The 17,225-nt window shown below is 36.7% G+C and overlaps 1 protein-coding gene across 2 annotated transcripts; it reads right to left on the bottom strand.

The window, feature by feature from the left end:
• Positions 1-8,012: 8,012 nt before the first annotated feature.
• Positions 8,013-16,973, bottom strand: LOC104216953 (phosphomevalonate kinase, peroxisomal-like). 2 transcript variants are annotated; one of them, XM_009767094.2, is made up of 11 exons: positions 16,821-16,973; positions 15,417-15,478; positions 15,169-15,319; positions 14,919-15,016; positions 14,611-14,720; positions 14,447-14,499; positions 12,995-13,381; positions 11,360-11,464; positions 10,367-10,594; positions 8,988-9,110; positions 8,013-8,575 (listed from the first exon to the last, which is right to left on the bottom strand). In XM_009767094.2, the coding sequence occupies exons 2-11, from the start codon at positions 15,422-15,424 to the stop codon at positions 8,306-8,308; spliced, it is 1,533 nt and encodes a 510-aa protein (XP_009765396.1). In that variant the 5' UTR covers positions 15,425-15,478; positions 16,821-16,973; the 3' UTR covers positions 8,013-8,305. The 2 variants fall into 2 exon arrangements, with proteins under 2 accessions (XP_009765396.1, XP_009765397.1); XM_009767095.2 differs by lacking the exon at positions 16,821-16,973 and adding an exon at positions 15,801-15,830.
• Positions 16,974-17,225: the final 252 nt, after the last annotated feature.

Raw genomic sequence — 17,225 nt, 5'->3', positions numbered from 1 at the left:
CCACCTGCGATACCGCATCTGCGGCCCACTTGGCGCTTCCGCAAGCCCGCACCTGCAGTCCCCAAGCCACAAGTGCGGTTATGACAGACTTCAGCAGCTTTAGCCGCAAATCCTTAACTCTAACTTTTCCGCCAACCATCCAAAATCACCCCGAGGCCCCCGGGACCTCAACCAAAAGCACAAACAAGTCACATTCCACTATCCGAACTTATACCAATCTTCGAAACACCTAAAACAACATCGAGTCAACCAAATAACATCGGATTCCAGCCTAAGGTTCCAAAAACTTCCAAATTCCGCTTTTGATAAAAAAAAAGTCCATCAAACCTCATCTGAATGACCTGGAATTTTGCACACACGTCACAAATGACACAATGGACCTACTCTAACTTCCGAAATTCTATTCCGACCCCTATATCACAATTTCACCAATCAACCGAAAAATGCCAAAATTCCAATTTCGCCAATTCAAGCCTGAATCTACTCCAGACCTCCAAAACATATTCCGAACATGCTCCTAAGTCCCAAAGCACCTCCCGAAGCTATCCGAACCATCGAAATTCACATCCGAGCCCTTTTTCACATAAGTCAACATTCGGTTAACTTTTTCAACTTAAGCTCACTCAAAAGAGACTAAGTGTCTCAAACCTTACCAAAACCTTTCCGAACCCGAGCCAGCCAACCCGATAACACGTAATATAGCTGGACAAGACAATAAGAATAAGAAATAGAGAAACAGAGCAGTAACTCATGAAACGACCGGTCAGGTCGTTACAGGATGATTATAGGCAAAGAAGGACATCAAAAGGTCCATAATAAGCTCACAGCTTTATGAGAGTCAAGGGTCCGCCCTGAGTACTACAGTGAAAGACTAGTTGAAGAATAAGGAAGAACGCTTCAACCAAAGCATAGTGACCTAAAGAAGAAATAGTTGTGTAACAACAATCTAACTACAAAATTGTATGTACTCCAAAAGAAAGTTGCACCTACCATGGTTAATAAGCAGGGAGTAAAACCAAAAGTAATGTTTGAGACCATATGAGTAGCACAAAAACTTTTTCATGTGTGAGAACTCAGATAAGCTAAGTATGCACGCAAAAGGGCATACAAAAGGGGGCAAAAAGACTAGGAAAAGTAATTGCTTACGTTTGAAGAAAGCTGAAATGGAACGAAAGAAATTATTCGATCAATGATCCGGAGTTAGTTACATTATGAATGCACTTATGTTTTTGGAGTATTATTCATGCAGTATACATATCGACATTCATACAGTCGTACAAGACTTCGGTATAAGTTAAAAGAAAGGAATTTGGGCCCAGGGCATAGATAAATAATTGAATTGTTAGAAGATTGTATCATGAATATTCCATAGCATCCATGAAAGGCTAAAGTAATAACTAATACCATGAACCACAGATCGAGAGATAGCTTAAGCCTACATAAAGACTGATCAGAAGGAGGAGGAAACTAAAAAGTTACATCAACTAAGTAAATTAGGAGTTTGCCTATTGGACCCAGAAAGTTACAGACATCATAATTGAAAACATTGTAGAATCACTCTTAATATCAGAGGTATAAGAGAAATAGTACAGTAGCCATATTCTATAACATCACTACGATAAAGCCAGTTAGAAGTGTCCCAACCTCATAAGAAGTTAGTATGAAGCTCTCACGAGATTGTGTAAAGAGGTGCATGTATTATAATAGAAGATCAAGTTGGGGATGTGAATTATACCTATGTGGAAGAGAGGTTATGAAAGAGATAGGAAATGTGATGTGAGATTTTAAGGTAAGTAAGGTAAAGGTGAACAGTGTACGAGATACTTAGGTGCAGAAGATTGTGAATAACCCATACTTCATATAAAAGGCTAGAAGTGCTGAGATTCATTATCTAGGAATGATAGCAGCATCTCCAGTGGCATATCTTCCAGCTTATAGTTTCTAGGTACCGAGAGATCTAGCCAAGAGAGTAAAGGAGAGTTAGAGACGATGTGATGTCTCGCTTGATGTTCTAGAATAACATAAGGGAATCTATGGTACAAGAAAATTGAAGGAAGGATGGGAATAATATAAATAGATACGTAGAGGTCGCAAGCTAAATTATAGTAAAGCGACGAGGTTTTATGATAGGAGTAAGAATGAAGTTTGGAAATTCGATTGAGTAATGATTTGAAGAGGATTTCACGAGTTGTACAAGATTAAAAATATCCATGTAAGGCGAGTCATATTGGGATGCTATAAAATACGGTTATGGAAGTATAGTATCGCCCTAGATGGATCAATTTAATTACTCCAAATGTCCCTAATGAGACGTGAGCCCTAGTGGTAGTGTTACATAAAAGATCAAGTTATCAGTGGTAGATGATGGATCAACATTAAGGTGAAGCAACAATAGATAACAGTATGAGATCAGATTAGACCATCAGTCTTAAGGATGAGCAACGAGATTAACCTGGAGTTGGTTGTAGACCTTAGTAACGATAAATCGAAGTAAGAGTTACGGTATAATATGACCTGCGTAGATGCAGTAAAGTCATACAGATGGATAACCAGGTCTATAAAATAAGAAATATCCATATTCACAAGTTCTACAAAGTACCGAGCAAAGAACTTCAGTACACTTATAGATGCCCAGAGAGGCATCCTATTAAGCTTTGTGTATGTTTACAAAGTAAGGCCTAGAGGTTGGCTAAAAGCTGGAAGAAAAAGGAGAGGAGAGTCGCATAGGCACACTTACAAGGTCAGCATCATAAAGGTCACATGATAGAAGGTAGCAACAGTTACGAGATTGAAAGCAATTCGATCACAAGTCATGGCGTGGGAAAGAGACCTAAAGGGGGGAGATGCCCTGGCCTTTTGATTTATTCACAGAACAGTTGCCTAAATGACAAGGAGAGTATTAAGGTATTCACAAGAGCTATAAGTTATGAAAATTATAAGAGCATCAGTCAACATTCAAGGATGAATGTTCCAAAGGGGGGAATAATGTTACACCCCACAATATTACGTTGATATTACGTCCTGCAATACTATATTATGATGATGTTACATTCCACAGTACTACATTATGATGATGTTACGTTTAACAGTACTACATTACGATGATGTTACGATTCGCAGTACTACATTGCACCCTGTAGTGTTGTACGTTAAAATTGTCGTAAGGTAATTGACATCAGTCTAAGAAAAAAATTATTTGGATATTTTAAAGATTGTGCTATTTCAAACAAGTAATGAGTAAATTCGTGAAGGTGAGAGGGGGAGCAAGTCAAAAAAAAATGAATTTTCGTCCAAGTTTAGCATGTTGGGATAAAATTCGGGTCGAGTATTAATACCCGATATTTATGGAATAGCACTATAAAAGGTACCACATGTCCATGATAGAAAAGTGTATAAGGTGTGTTAAAAATAAGTAGTACTTTGAGTAATTTGGGATAATTCTTCATTAGGTGGGTAAGTGGTTAATTATTGGATAATGAGACATTAACTAGTTAATTAATAATTAGTGGTGGATAATTAAAGTCTTTTGGATAAAGACCAATGAGTCTCACGTGGCAGCACATTAAGCATAAATAGGTGACTCTTACCCATTTTAGCAAGGTGTCACATTAATGGAAAGTTGTTGGTTTAGTCATCAAAGTTGGTGCCACTTAATTGCCACTCTAACGTCACATTAGGTAACTGAAAATTGGCAGCAACATTGTTCCCCTTTAGTTGCTCAATATCATTCTTGCTACTCATATCCATTATGTGGAATTGAATCAAATTTACACAAGCTAAAAAAAGACAATCCAGGAAACAACCTATAACATACAAATCAAACAATTGGCCACTTTTACAAGTTCCACCAACGTCCAAGAATGCAAGTGAAGATGCAATGGGATTTTGTGATTCTAAGGAAGTATGGTGTAATCTTTCCCAAGAATTTCTCACGGATTTTTCCCCTACTCTGATCTTGTCGTCATGTATTTTGTCACAATTAACGTGTGTTAGAGGGATTGTCAAGATAATCGACTCAAGTATGTTAAGGCTATCTCTTCTTTATTTTTGGCATGATCTATACGAACGAACGAAACGAGCAAATGCACAACTTCCATAAATGACTCTATTCGTAGAAATGCTAGAGATGTGTATGTTCTTGTTCTCCCATGTGTCATATTATTCTATCATCTGTTTATGGGTCTCAAAAATACGTGAGTTGGTAAAGTTTATTTCATGATAATAATCAGAGGCATAATGGTCTTATGACGTACCGAGAGGTTTTATTAACTTATTTTCACGTGCATTTCATGCATTTACATATGCACATTGAACCATGACCAGACGGTGTTATATACACATATATATATGTATATTATATGTATATGAGATATGGGAAAAGGTTATGGTGTTATATACACACCACCACCTGATCAGCTGGTATACGTTGATGATTTTGCCCATAGTGACCGATATGATATGATGGGATGCCCTCAGAGGCCTGATGATGTTATGAAACATGTACCTATGCATTACATGGCATTTATACGCATATGCATGACATTATAAATATTTGATGATTTACTGAGCTATCTAAGTATCTATACTTACAGGTTGAGTCATTTACTCTATATTTCTTCCATGTCTGTTATGTACTTATTTATGTGCCTTACATACTCAGTACATTATTCGTATTGACGTCCCTTTTGTCTAGGGATGCTGCTTTTCATGCCCGCAGGTCTCGATAGATAGGTCGAAAGCCCTCCAAGTAGGTTATCAGCTCAGCGGAAGATGTTAGTGCGCTCCATTTGCTTCGGAGTTGCTTGTTTAGTTAGTATGATTTAGACATATATTGTTTTGTATGGTGGGGCCCTGTCCCGACCTTTATGACATTTATGTACTCTTAGAGTCTTGTCGACATATGTCGTGTATGTGAAAGATTGTACGGCCTTGTCAGCCTATGTTTTGAGTTTATAAATGATCATGTTGACCTATTAGGCCCGTATGTCACGTGTATATGATGATGTAATAAAAAAACGTTACGTGGGTACTCGATTGAGTAAAGTATCGGGTGCCCGTCGCGGCCCATCGGTTTAGGTCGTGACATTGACAAACGCCTTTTGGGCAGAAGTTATCTCTACAACTTATTATATTGTCAATCGTCTCCTTCTGCAACCTTGAACTTTAAGACTCTAGAGGAAATGTGGTCAAATATTCTTTCTAATTATTCTGATTTTAAGATATTTGGTTGTCCTGCATACATGCATGTAAATGATGGAAAATTAGATCCAAGGGCTAAAAAGTATATTTTTCTTGGGTATGCATCTAGGGTGAAAGGATACCGACTATGGTATTCTGATCCCATGACACCAAAATTAATAATTAGCAGAGATGTAACCTTTGATGAATCCTCTAAGTTACATTCCAAAAGGAGTTTTCTAGTTCTTGTAATACAGATAAAGGGAAGAATACAAAAAAGCATGTGGAGGTTGAGATTGGAATTCCTTTTGAGCCAAGCTCACCAACTTTGGAGCAAAATACAGTTGAAACTCTTAAAGTTGAGCCAGAAGCTAAAATTTCTGAAGTTGAAACTCCTGAAGTTGAATTAGAAGAAGAGGAGTATTCTATAGCCAAACATAGACCAAGAAGAGAAAATAAACAACCACTAAGGTTTGGAGATTATGTTGAATTTGCTTTTTTAGTTTCACAAAAAACTGAAGAAATTGGAGAACCATCAAAATATTCAGAAGCAGTTTCCGGTGTTGATTCAGCCAAGTGGCTGATTGCAATGAATAAAGAAATTGAGTCTCTCCACAAGAATGGTACTTAGTCTCTTGTGAAGCCGCCATCAAGAAAGAGAATTGTTGGTTGCAAATGGGTCTTCAAGAAAAAGGATGGAATTCCAGGGGTTGAAGATGCGAGGCATAAGGCACGATTAGTTGCAAGGGCTATAGTCGGGTACAAGGAGTTGATTTTAATGACATTTTCTCACCTGTTGTTAAACATAGCCCTATTCGTGTCTTGCTTGCCTTAGTTGCCATGTATGATTTGGAATTAGAACAATTTGATGTCAAGACAACTTTCTTACATGGAGAACTTGAGAAACAAATATACATGCATCAACCCGAAGGATTTGAAATTGAAAGAAAAGAAGATTATGTTTGCTTGTTGAAGAAATCCTTGTACGGATTAAAGCAATCTCCAAGACAATGGTACAAAAGGTTTTATTTTTTTATCTTGGGTCATGGTTATTCAAGGAGTATGTATGATAGTTTTATTTACTTCCGGAAGTTAAATGATGGTTCATTTGTGTACTTATTACTATATGTTGATGACATGCTCATTGCTGCTAAGGATTTGACAGAAATTCACAATTTGAAAAGTCAGCTTAAAAGTGAATTTGAGATGAAAGATTTGGGAGCAGCTAAGAAAATTCTTGCCATGAAGATCAAAAGAGACTGGGGAGCTAACAGGTTACTCCTAACCCAGAAGAAGTACTTGGAGAAAGTTTTGGAGAGGTTTGGCATGAAAGATGCTAAACCAGTTAGTACCCCTCTTGCTGCCCATTTTAAGTTATCAGTTGCTCAGTCACCGCAGTCAGAGGAATAAGAGAGGTATATGGCACAGGTACCTTATTCCAGCAGTCAGCAGTAATATGTATGCAATAGTGTGCACACGTCCAGATATTTCCCAGGCAGTAAGTGTAGTGAGCCGATATATAGCTTGCCCTGGTAAAGCACATTGGCAGGCTGTGAAATGGATTCTCATATACTTGCAAGGTACTTCAAACACATGTTTGGAGTTCAGGAGAAATACTAACTCTTTGGTTGATTTTCTAGACTCAGATTATGCAGGTGATCTTGACAAAAAAAGATCACTAAAAGGCTATGTATTTTGCATTGGTGGTTGCGCTATTAGCTGGAAGCTACATTACAACATGTAGTAGTTTTATCTACTACTGAAGCAGAATATATGGCAGTGACCGAGGCTACTAAAGAAGTCTTATGGTTGAAGGGTCTATTTGTTGAACTTAGTTTACACCAAGGTGGTATTACTATTTTTGTGATAGTCAAAGTTTCATTCACTTGATTAAAGACCAGATGTGAGGACGAAGCATATTGACATCAAGTATCATTTTATCCGGGAAACCATTACTGATGGAAAAGTCTATGTTCAAAAGATCAACACTAGAGACAATCCTGTTGACATGTTCACAAAGCCTCTTCCAGTTGGAGCTTGAACTTGATTGCTATTTATGAAGAATGATTTAGCCCATGTGGGCTTTTGCGGAGAGGGTGGAGCAAATTTACTATATCACCCAAAATTACGCCAAGGTGGAGATTTGTAATATGGCCAATATTTTGGCTAGTGGAATCCATATCACATAAGCATAAGCCTATTTGCAAAGTAGACTTTGTTGGCAATATTTTTTGGGACCAAAGTATTGCATTGTGTGGTGGATATCATTTGCAAAAGTTATATCTTTTCTTTTACAGCTTGGAGGCCAAGACTTTTTTGCTTATAAAAGGAAAGACCATTAGTTCATTTTCAACACACCAATAAGATTTGAGTCTTTATTTATTGTTTCTTCCTCTCCTCAAGATTTGAGTCTTCATTTTTTTGTTTCTTCCTCTCCTCCTTTATTGAGAGTTGTTTGTAAGAGAGATGAGTGTTGGAAAACACTTGTGTGATCCCCTTTCTTTGGAGTGATCTTGTGAGGTTATTCTTTCGGAAGGGTATTTGGGATTAATTAGAGTATTTACTCTAATTTTGTACTCTTATTGGTATAGTAAATTTGTTCCTCTCCGCTTGTGGACGTAGGTCACTTTAACCGAACCACGTTAAATTTATGTCTTCTTTATATGCTTTAATTGTCGTTGTTATCAACTTGCATTATATTTTTTATTGTTATTATAACATTGTTTGGCTAAATTCTGCACTACCCGATTTCCCGATCCTAACAATACTAAAGGAATTTTCAGATGGTGAAGAGGAAAGGAAGAAATAATTGTAAAGGAAAACTACATGCCGAGTTGGCAGAAATTGCAGGCCTTTTGATTCACCAGTTGAATGAAGCTAACCTTTTGATTCCACAAAACTTGAAAATAATCAAACCGAGTTCTGAAGTAAAAGGGACCTAGTTCTAACAAAATCAAAGCTTTGGGTAAAAATACAACAGGCTCTTATTTGGTGCTTGCTTATTGATGAAAGGTCATTCTGATCTTACAGTACAGAAGTTCTAACATATCCTTTTTATGTTGTAAAATCTGATGTTGTAGTTATATAGCATGAGAAAACCATTGCATGTATATCCTATACTCGTAGGTCATGACTGAAGTTGGATTGCAGAAACAGCTGCAGTGATTTCCTTTGCCCGAGGATCATTGTCTTCCAAAGACACACCACGAGGATCTTCTGTCACTAGCATAGCAAGAACATTGAGCGAACTCCAAGCTTTTGTAACATTTTTGCTTGAAGCCCCCAAAGTGACAGCAAAGACTGCATCAAATCCACCAGCACCAGGAACACCAGCCAACAAAACTCCCTCCATACTCATCGTTGTATCCAGAAGGTGAGTTTGTGATTCAGGTTCTATCTGTGAAATTGATACATGGTGGAAGACTGGTCAAAAACATGGGAGACGGAAGCAATTGCAGCTGTTTCCTAAGAGCTTTTGATCATATTAAGTCATATTCTTATGTTATTTTATGGTATGCAGCAGCATGCCAAGCCATAACATATGTAAGAGAATTATATTCTTTTTCGTTTACTTCATTGTAACGCTCTCTTTTTACTTTCTTGACATTCAAATGAACCATAAGGAAATGGTCATCAGTACATCAAGAGAGGTAGCGTTTGAGGATAATTCTTCAGAAACAAAGCTTATAGACGGGTTAAGAGTGATGTCCTAATAAATTTTTATCTGACGTAATTCAAATCTATGTGAAGAATGAGAGAAAGATGAGAGAAGATAGAAACATTCAGTTACATGGTACTGACAAACTTACCGGAATTCCTGCAGCCTCTCCCATTTTACGCATATAATACCTGATTCCAAGCATGGCCTCTCGGGCTCCTAATAACTCTTTAACAATTTCTGCTTGACTTGGTTCGTTTGCTCTTTCAGGCCACTGTTCATGGTGAAAACCAGAAGAAACTTAAACTTTTCGAAGAAAATTTCACACTGCGGAAGGAAAAATACATAATCCAACCAAAAAATAATGATACTTGATTTAAAGACACAAATATTTACACGGGAAGTACTTGGAATGCCACTTTGCACAGTTTCTCTGACATTTTAGCCAGTGTAACTATGTCTAACTGAGAAAATGATCATTCAGACAGGCAAAAAAGAGAAGAATTGAATAACTTTTTTAGATAATTACTGCTTGCCTCTAAAACGCGATGGTATTAAGAATTTTTTCTTCTGCTCCTAGACAACATAATGGAAGCTTCTCTAAGCAAAATGATATAATAAAAGTGCTAAGGGGGAAGAAGTTCCAGCTAATGGCTGCAACACACGATTTGGAGGACTCAAAGAAGGATGCTTGAGGAGGAGGATTTTGACTCTGAACAGAAAGAGTTCCTAAGGATTAACTGGATTAAAGTTCAGAGGAAGGGGGTCCGTGGCCTCAGAAAGACTTGCCAATCTATTATATTGGAACTAGAAAGTCATCCTTTGCTCTATTGATATGATTCAAGGAACAAATACAGTTAAAAATTAAAAGTTGATCTGGAAGTACTGAAAAGAGTTTAGGAATCTTTTGGAATTTATTTTTGATAAAAATAGGAAAGGATAAAACTTCTTGATTTGGCTATGACAGGAGAGAAGAAAAAAGGGGCAGAAAGAGGGAGGCAGGTACATAAAAGGTTGGTAGCACTATATCATGAAAATAAAAGGAATTGAAAGAATGAAAAGAAAACCAGAACAGGGAGAAGAAATTCCTTATCCGACATGTCTTTAGCTTGCATTTGCAGTATGTTTGTGTTAGCTCTTAGGTAATGCATTTTTCACCTATTAAGGCAGTAATAAGTTTTCTGTGGTTTATTAGTGAGGATGACTTATCAAGAAGGTAGCGAACCCCAATTTGCTTGGGATTGAGGCGTAGTTGGTGTATGACTTATCAAGAAAGTGAAGGTAGTCATTGCTATGGTGAGGAATCAAATCAATAAAGTTGAATGAATTTTCAGCGCTTCAACACACATGGATACTTAGCAAACTAAGCCTTTGCAGAACAAGATAGCAGCTAAGCGCATCAAGGATAACTCTACCTGCCGCTAGGGATAAAATAAAGCGAAAAAAAACTTATTAAGGATAGTTAGCAGAAATTTCTACATAATACTAGATCTTGAACTTCCTTTCCAGTTTTGACCAAAAGAGTTTTACCTTTTCTGCAGTAAGCAGGCTGCAGGCATTGATGACGCATTCATAAACATTGTAGTTCCTTTCTGCCAACTTACATAAGGTATTAAGGTGCATTTCCAGGGCAGAGTTTCCTTCTGACAACTTTCTCCATGTTTCTAGAGAACTCTGAGGATCAGATTTCTGCCATCTCTTAACAGCACCAACCATTGATGGGGTAGAAGATCCTCCACTGCCTGGTTCTCCAAGTAACTGCAAGACGCTTAGCAATCAATTTCAGCAACTTAAAAGAAGAAACAACATGCACCACAGGCAATTGACATAGTAATGATGAGTCAAATTCTGTGGCAGTAGAGTATAGTAGAGTGCCTCCAAAAAACAAGACAGAATCCATAATAGTAGGCTAGCATAAGGTCAAAAATTTTTAGACAGGATACATCTTCAATCTTAATGTTTATACGGCCACGGCAAAGAATCCCATTAAAGTGGCTAGTAAAAGCATGATAAGTAGCATCAGTGACCTTCCAAGAAAAGATAAAATAACCACCACAGTTGAAGAAACACTTAATCCTAACGAAACAAAATTTGTGTGTTTAGCCCTAGGCACCATTATCTCCCGGAAACAGCCTCTCTACCCCTCCGGGTAGGGGTAAGGTCTACGTATACTCTACCCTCCCCATACCCCACTAGTGGGATTCTACTGGGTTGTTGTTGTTGTTGTAGCTCTAGGCACCAGCAAAAAGTATCTATATTTAACAACAACATTAAGGAGTTGACGTATGCAACTTGTTTGTTGTTCGAGCCTGATAACCAATCTTATGTCCAGTCAACAACGAGCATGGAGGTCAAAAAAGGATGAAAAGCTGTTCAATTAGAAGTAGTGGTACTTGAAATGTATGATTAGCAGGTAAATCAGATTTCTTTTATCATCCAGTTTACTGGCAGCAGATAAGAAATTGCTCACAGTCAACCAGACAAATGTTCAAGAGAATATGAAATATCATTTATCAGACTCACTAGAGTCATCAGTGGAGGCAATGAAAACTTGGTCCTCTCATGGTCCCACTTGGCTTTTAGGACATCATCAATGACTTCTGTTAGTGGTGTTGCCATACCTGCATTCTGCAAATCCAAAATAGTTAACAAGTCAGAACAGTTTGAAAACTAGATTCAATAAAAATAAGAAGCAAAACTTGCAGTATTTCTTAACTCCATACACTACTATCTTTTCATTACTAAAGCTTTTCCTTTATGCTATTTTTCCTGTATGGTTAACCTACACCTACCCATTCCCCATCTTCCCTCCCCGGAGTCAATAGTGGCCCTTCCCCACTTTGCTCTTTTGGTGACTCGAACTCCAATATTGAGGTCGGAGGTGGAGGGTCTTCCACTTGAGCTACTCCATCTTGTCAACTCTTCCTTCAAGTTAAAGCAAACTACTAATAGGAGAAGGCATCACATGTCCCATAAGCTTCGCCTGGCACGTAAGCTATCATTCCTTAATTACTGTGAAGGTATGAACAGTTCAAATAAACAACTAACAACAGAAATCCTTGCTCCAGACCTTTGCATTTTTGCCACAGAATGAAATAAAAAATGTAATCTCTCACCTGAAATGACAAGCGTCTCTGTTGGATCTGCTGACAAAGAAAACTGATCTAGATGGATGACTTTAACCAAAGTAGTTTGGCAAATAGATAAAGAAAAGGCTCGCGTATCATACAACTGCCCCTCACCCCCGACATTAACTTTAGACTAGATACCAAAATGGCTGACCTTTTTAGGTACTTTGTAAGACCAAATCTGAGATTCCGTTACAGTTTTGGTTAGAGGTGGTTCTAGAAACTTACTAGAGAGTAGGTCATGTGAATTTCTGACTACTGGGCTTGATGTATGCAAATGACCAACATCTCCAACAGCGGATAATATCTTAATTTCAGCTCCCTTCTAACCCTTTTTGTTCTTTTAATTCAAGAAAATAACCATAGATAATTATAATTCTGTGGGCATAAACAGAGCCTCAAGTGACCACGCTAGTTTTTTGCCTTAGCACCTATGTCAATAGTCTAAAGCAAGTTTTACCAGGTCTCTGAGTTAAAGGCTTAAAGGCATAGAGGAACCAAGGGGTTGTTCTCAAGTCAACTTAGTTCCACCAAAACTTTACTTTGCAAGGAAAGAACTATTGTCAGCTTATACTTTGGTACCACTTCCTCAAGACTTCATGCCTAGCCCTGCATTAGTTTTGCACCTTGCTGTCCTTATTTGTGCCATGACTAATCCGAACAGTGTCATTCTATCAAAGTTAACAATAAACAGAAGAATAGCACCTTCTGGTGCTAAAAACAGCACCTGAACTATGTAATTTATGTATATTTTTATATGAAGTTATCTCATTTTGTAAAGAGTATCAACTTTAATTATCACTTCTCAGTTCAATAAGGTATTTGAGTTCTGACATGGACTTACCGTGAACTTCAAAGGAGAAGAAGTCTTTGGCAGATTAAAATTTAAAAAATATATCAACCTAGGCCCCACTGTTTTCATTTTTCCAGTTGCCAACTTACACTCAAGCCTAAATTAGAGCATATCATCCCTTCTATTGTTAAACGGTGATACTGAATTGATTAAAAAAATCGGACAGGCGAGAAACACCTGAGCAGAAGAAAGCACTTCAGGTGAAAACCGCACATAGCGTTGGCTGCCATAAACTGCAGAACTAACGTCAAACCCGCTGCCAACTTTACCCTGTGCAATGCAGTGGGCAGTTTGAGCTATCACATGAACAATATCAAGATTACTAGCATCTTTCCTTCCGTGGTATTGATCCTCAGTGAAAGAGGAGAGATTAACAACACCAAGATAATGAAGCAAAGCAGCAACAACTGCTGTTGTCATAGCTGCTGATGACCCCAATCCAGTTTTTGCAACTTCAGGCTTCCGATTTTCTCCAATTGAATCTTTTGCATTAAAAGTGATTGAGGTAAAAGGTGGAAGGGAAGCCAATGACTCAGGTGTAAGAGGGAGCCCACGCGCTTCAATCTACAAGAAGTATTTAACAGAATAGTGTCAACTATCTTACAACAAAAAGAAAAGGAGATAATAAAAGCTTTTGCTATGTCTTTTATTAAATTTTAACTTGTGCAACTGAGGCTTCCAAAAAGAAACTTGAACCGATTCAGTCATTAAACTATGAAAAAGGATGCATCCAAGTTGATGAATCCCAGCCACAGTAAAATCCCCATATCAAAGACCACTGCTATTTCTTGTACTATGCTCATTTATTAAGTAGTACCAAAGAAGGAAGGAAGTGGCATCAACCAAATTCAACTATTCTAGTTTGACTTTGATGTAAAATGCATGTGATTTGAACATCAATATTTTATTTAATCAAGCAGGTCTTATGTAACTAAAACCATTATCTTCATAAAGGTAACTGAAACATTATAGCATAGCACTTTTTGACTTGTCTACCATTTTTTAACATCAGAATATTTTTGGCCAAACATTACTCGAGCAATTTGTCTGTCTGATACAAATATTTAACTTAGATTACTTAATTTGGACTGAGCCATCGAAGTAGTACCTTTTTCTTTGAAACCATCTGAGCAATTTGGCAAAGCTCAGATTGCACAACTAATATGGCAATATGGCAGTGTTTCAATACTCCCTCCATCCTGATATATGTGAGACATTCTATTTTGGCAAATCCAGAAAATGTTTGGCACACTTTTACACAATAGTTTGCTATGCGACATTCACATCACTCAAGTATTCAAAATCAATCAAATTTTAATTTCAACAAATGATTTGATTTTTTTTCCTTATCATCCGACCAAACTTTTAACTACTACTACAAGAAGAAATGTAAGCTTAGGCTCGAGTAAAGATTGTCGCGGGACAAATGGATCAGAGGGTGTAATAAAGAAATTTGTTGGACATGAATCTTATGATTCGACAGCTTCCACAAACTACATTATAGAATGTCAGATTATCCGATTTTACATTAAGTCCATGCTAAAATAACAACCCAAACTCACAAGTAATAAGTATATATCTCTAATTACATGTCATATTGGGAATATGTAGGCTGCAAAGGAGGACTACCTGATTCCGATACGAATAGAACTCATTGCAACCCAAGATTGTTATATCAAGACCTGCATGACTAATACAGTTGAGAGATTGATTTTTCAAAAAAGGAATTTAAATCCATTGATCAATCTCATCTTCAGGAAAGAAAGGCAAAAGAGTAAAGTGTCAGAAGTTACCTCTCAGAAGTAGTTTATGTAATATATCCTTCTTATCTTTGTCAAATGTTGCATGGGCTGCTGCTATGGCATATTCCACTGCATGTTCTACAAAGGGGTTTCTTGATTCACTGAGATTAAACAAACATAATAGTTATTGCATTACTGGACATTTATTTCTTGTAATAAGGAAACAGATCAATCATTCAAGTATCAAATGTCCTTATTACTTAAATAAAAAATCTCATTGGATTCAGAAAGAAACAGAACAAAATAATGATAGATCCTCCAATAGAGAAGGTATGAATTCTGAGATTTACACTACTTGCCTGGAAGAGACAGCTTGAAGTTTTAAATGCTTAAGAGACAATTTGTACATAGTTTCTCTGGCCATCTGAGGAGAAGTCAATTTAACATCTGCCCATGCCTGAAAAAGTATAAGAAAGAAACGGGTAGTTTATACTCTACTTTACAGAGGAAAAACTAATGCAAAAGAGTTTCTTGATAAGAGAAAAAGAAAATTATTGAACTGACTTCTGATCAATGATTATCCACTTTAGTGCGGAAAATATCACTCACCCATGCCCAACTTTCAGGTTTAATTTCCTCGTAAAGTGGCTTCACAATAGCATAAAAACGAGCATTTGTACTCAGTACAATACCAGCATTTGGCCTCTCCAAAACAAGATAACCTCCAGTCATTAGAACCTTTCCAGGAGCAGAGGCCACACTAGTTAACCATAAACAGTATTTCAATCAGACACATTCTTGTGCACAAGTTTATGTACAAACAGACACGTTCGAATATCGAGTAAACACACACTTACACAGCCATTTCTTTATAATTCTCTCTTGGATGAATGACAAACTGCTATTTGACAGAGATTAGCTGCAATTCAGAATTACAAAGTTCTTAGTCATAGTCGAGAAAAGATAAAGGGGAAATGAAACACAGAAAAGACGGCGTTCTTAATACTCTTATTTTATTGTGAAGAACTAAATAAAAAAGAAAAACAAAAGAATGATATCAATCATTCATTTAACAGTTCGATCCAAAAAAAAAATGTGGGGGTCGACTATATGAATCCTTTGGTACAATTTTGCTCTTTGCAAGAGCAATTAATGCCAACACTAAAGAACTAGAGTATGATTCAAAATAAAAGGAAATGGAGATCCTTGATTTCACTACAATAGCAAATATGATGACTTACCCAGTTTGGTTAACTGGTAAAGAAATCAATGCTTAAACCATTTAACGTCTACTTCCGCTAAAATTGTGAAAGAAAGAAAGAACACAAAAAAGCTGAACTTTCCTGCCTACATAATCATCTGTCCACTAGTATGTACATTGAAGGCAGTAGGTTCCAGCCCACGCGTTCGGCTCGAACCCTATATATAATCGAAAAAGTTCTTAAGAATACATTTATACTCGCTCAGTTTCAATTTATGTGACAGTAGTTTGATTAGACAAGGAGTTTTAAGAAAGAAAGAAAAACTTTTGGAACTTATGGTCTAAAACATACCATGAGATATATGTGGCTATAAAGTATATAATTAAATGTAAAACGGAAAGTTTAAAGTTAAATTCTTTTTCAAAAATAGAAAGGTGTCAATCCTTGGAAACGGACTAAGGAAATAGTGTCACATAAAATATGATAGGGGTAGTACTAAATTCAAACCCATTGTGGGAACTATATTTATGCTATATTCGAACCCATTTTGGCAAAGGAGTAGAGAGAGGACCTCCACACCTACTAACTTTAGAATCTCGATCCGCCTCCGCCCATGTCCATAGTTACCAAAAAAAATGGAAAAATATATAGAAAACTGAAATTGGAGGAGAAAGGATCAAATCTTTCATAATTTACAATGTCAAATGAACTCAGTAATTCTCAGTTCTGTATTTCTACAGTCCCATATGAAGAAACTGGATTAACTTCAAATTGACAAGTAATCAGTGATATTAATTATCTCATTCACAAAAACTCACTGAAGAAAATATCAAATTGATAGTCATCTAGCACACATGTTTTCAATCACCAAAGAATGGAAGAATAATAGTATAGACAACTGATATTAGAAGAGAAAAGATCAAATCTTTAACAATTTACAAATTACAATATCAAAAAATGAATTTTGAAAAAGACCCACATCATTAAATTGGATTAACATCAGATTGACAAGAGATCAATACTGCCAAAATAGAGAGAAGAGGAAGAAGAAGAACATACAGTTGCAGGAGTGTGTGTAGAGGAAGCTACAGAATTGGAAATGGATTTGAAGAGGAAGAGTAAAAGGACTATGGCGGCAACATCTATGTCAAGCAGCAGTCCAGTTTTGACATTCTTATTAGTGTTCAAAGTTGCTTCATACGAGGAAATGTTAGAAAAAGATGTGATTAGAATTGTTTATATTTCTTAATTTTTTTTTTTTTAACAATTAACAATACATATAGGAGGATGGTAAAAGAAAGAAATATGACCTTATTTCTTTTCCTATTTTAATTTTAAAACTGAATTTCACCCATGAAAAAATAGTTAGCATGTCATTAATGGATTTGTATTGAAAGTTAGCCAATTAAATCCCCTAAAAGAAGTTTTTCTTCTTTAAAAAAAAAAAGACTCCTTAGGTCAAAA

Source organism: Nicotiana sylvestris, chromosome 6 (assembly GCF_000393655.2).
Source record: "Nicotiana sylvestris chromosome 6, ASM39365v2, whole genome shotgun sequence".
NCBI classification, from domain to species: Eukaryota; Viridiplantae; Streptophyta; class Magnoliopsida; order Solanales; family Solanaceae; genus Nicotiana; species Nicotiana sylvestris.
The sequence above is the reverse complement of the archived record's forward strand: the minus strand, read 5'-3'. Positions and strand labels throughout refer to the sequence as shown.

Bases quoted from the DNA above. Each gene is read 5' to 3' on its own strand.
- LOC104216953 (XM_009767094.2), bottom strand. The intron at 14,500-14,610 runs GTAACTTCTGAC...TTAGTCATGCAG, and splicing joins ACATAAACTACTTCTGAGAG to GTCTTGATATAACAATCTTG. The intron at 13,382-14,446 runs GTAGTCCTCCTT...TACTTCTTGTAG, and splicing joins TCTATTCGTATCGGAATCAG to ATTGAAGCGCGTGGGCTCCC.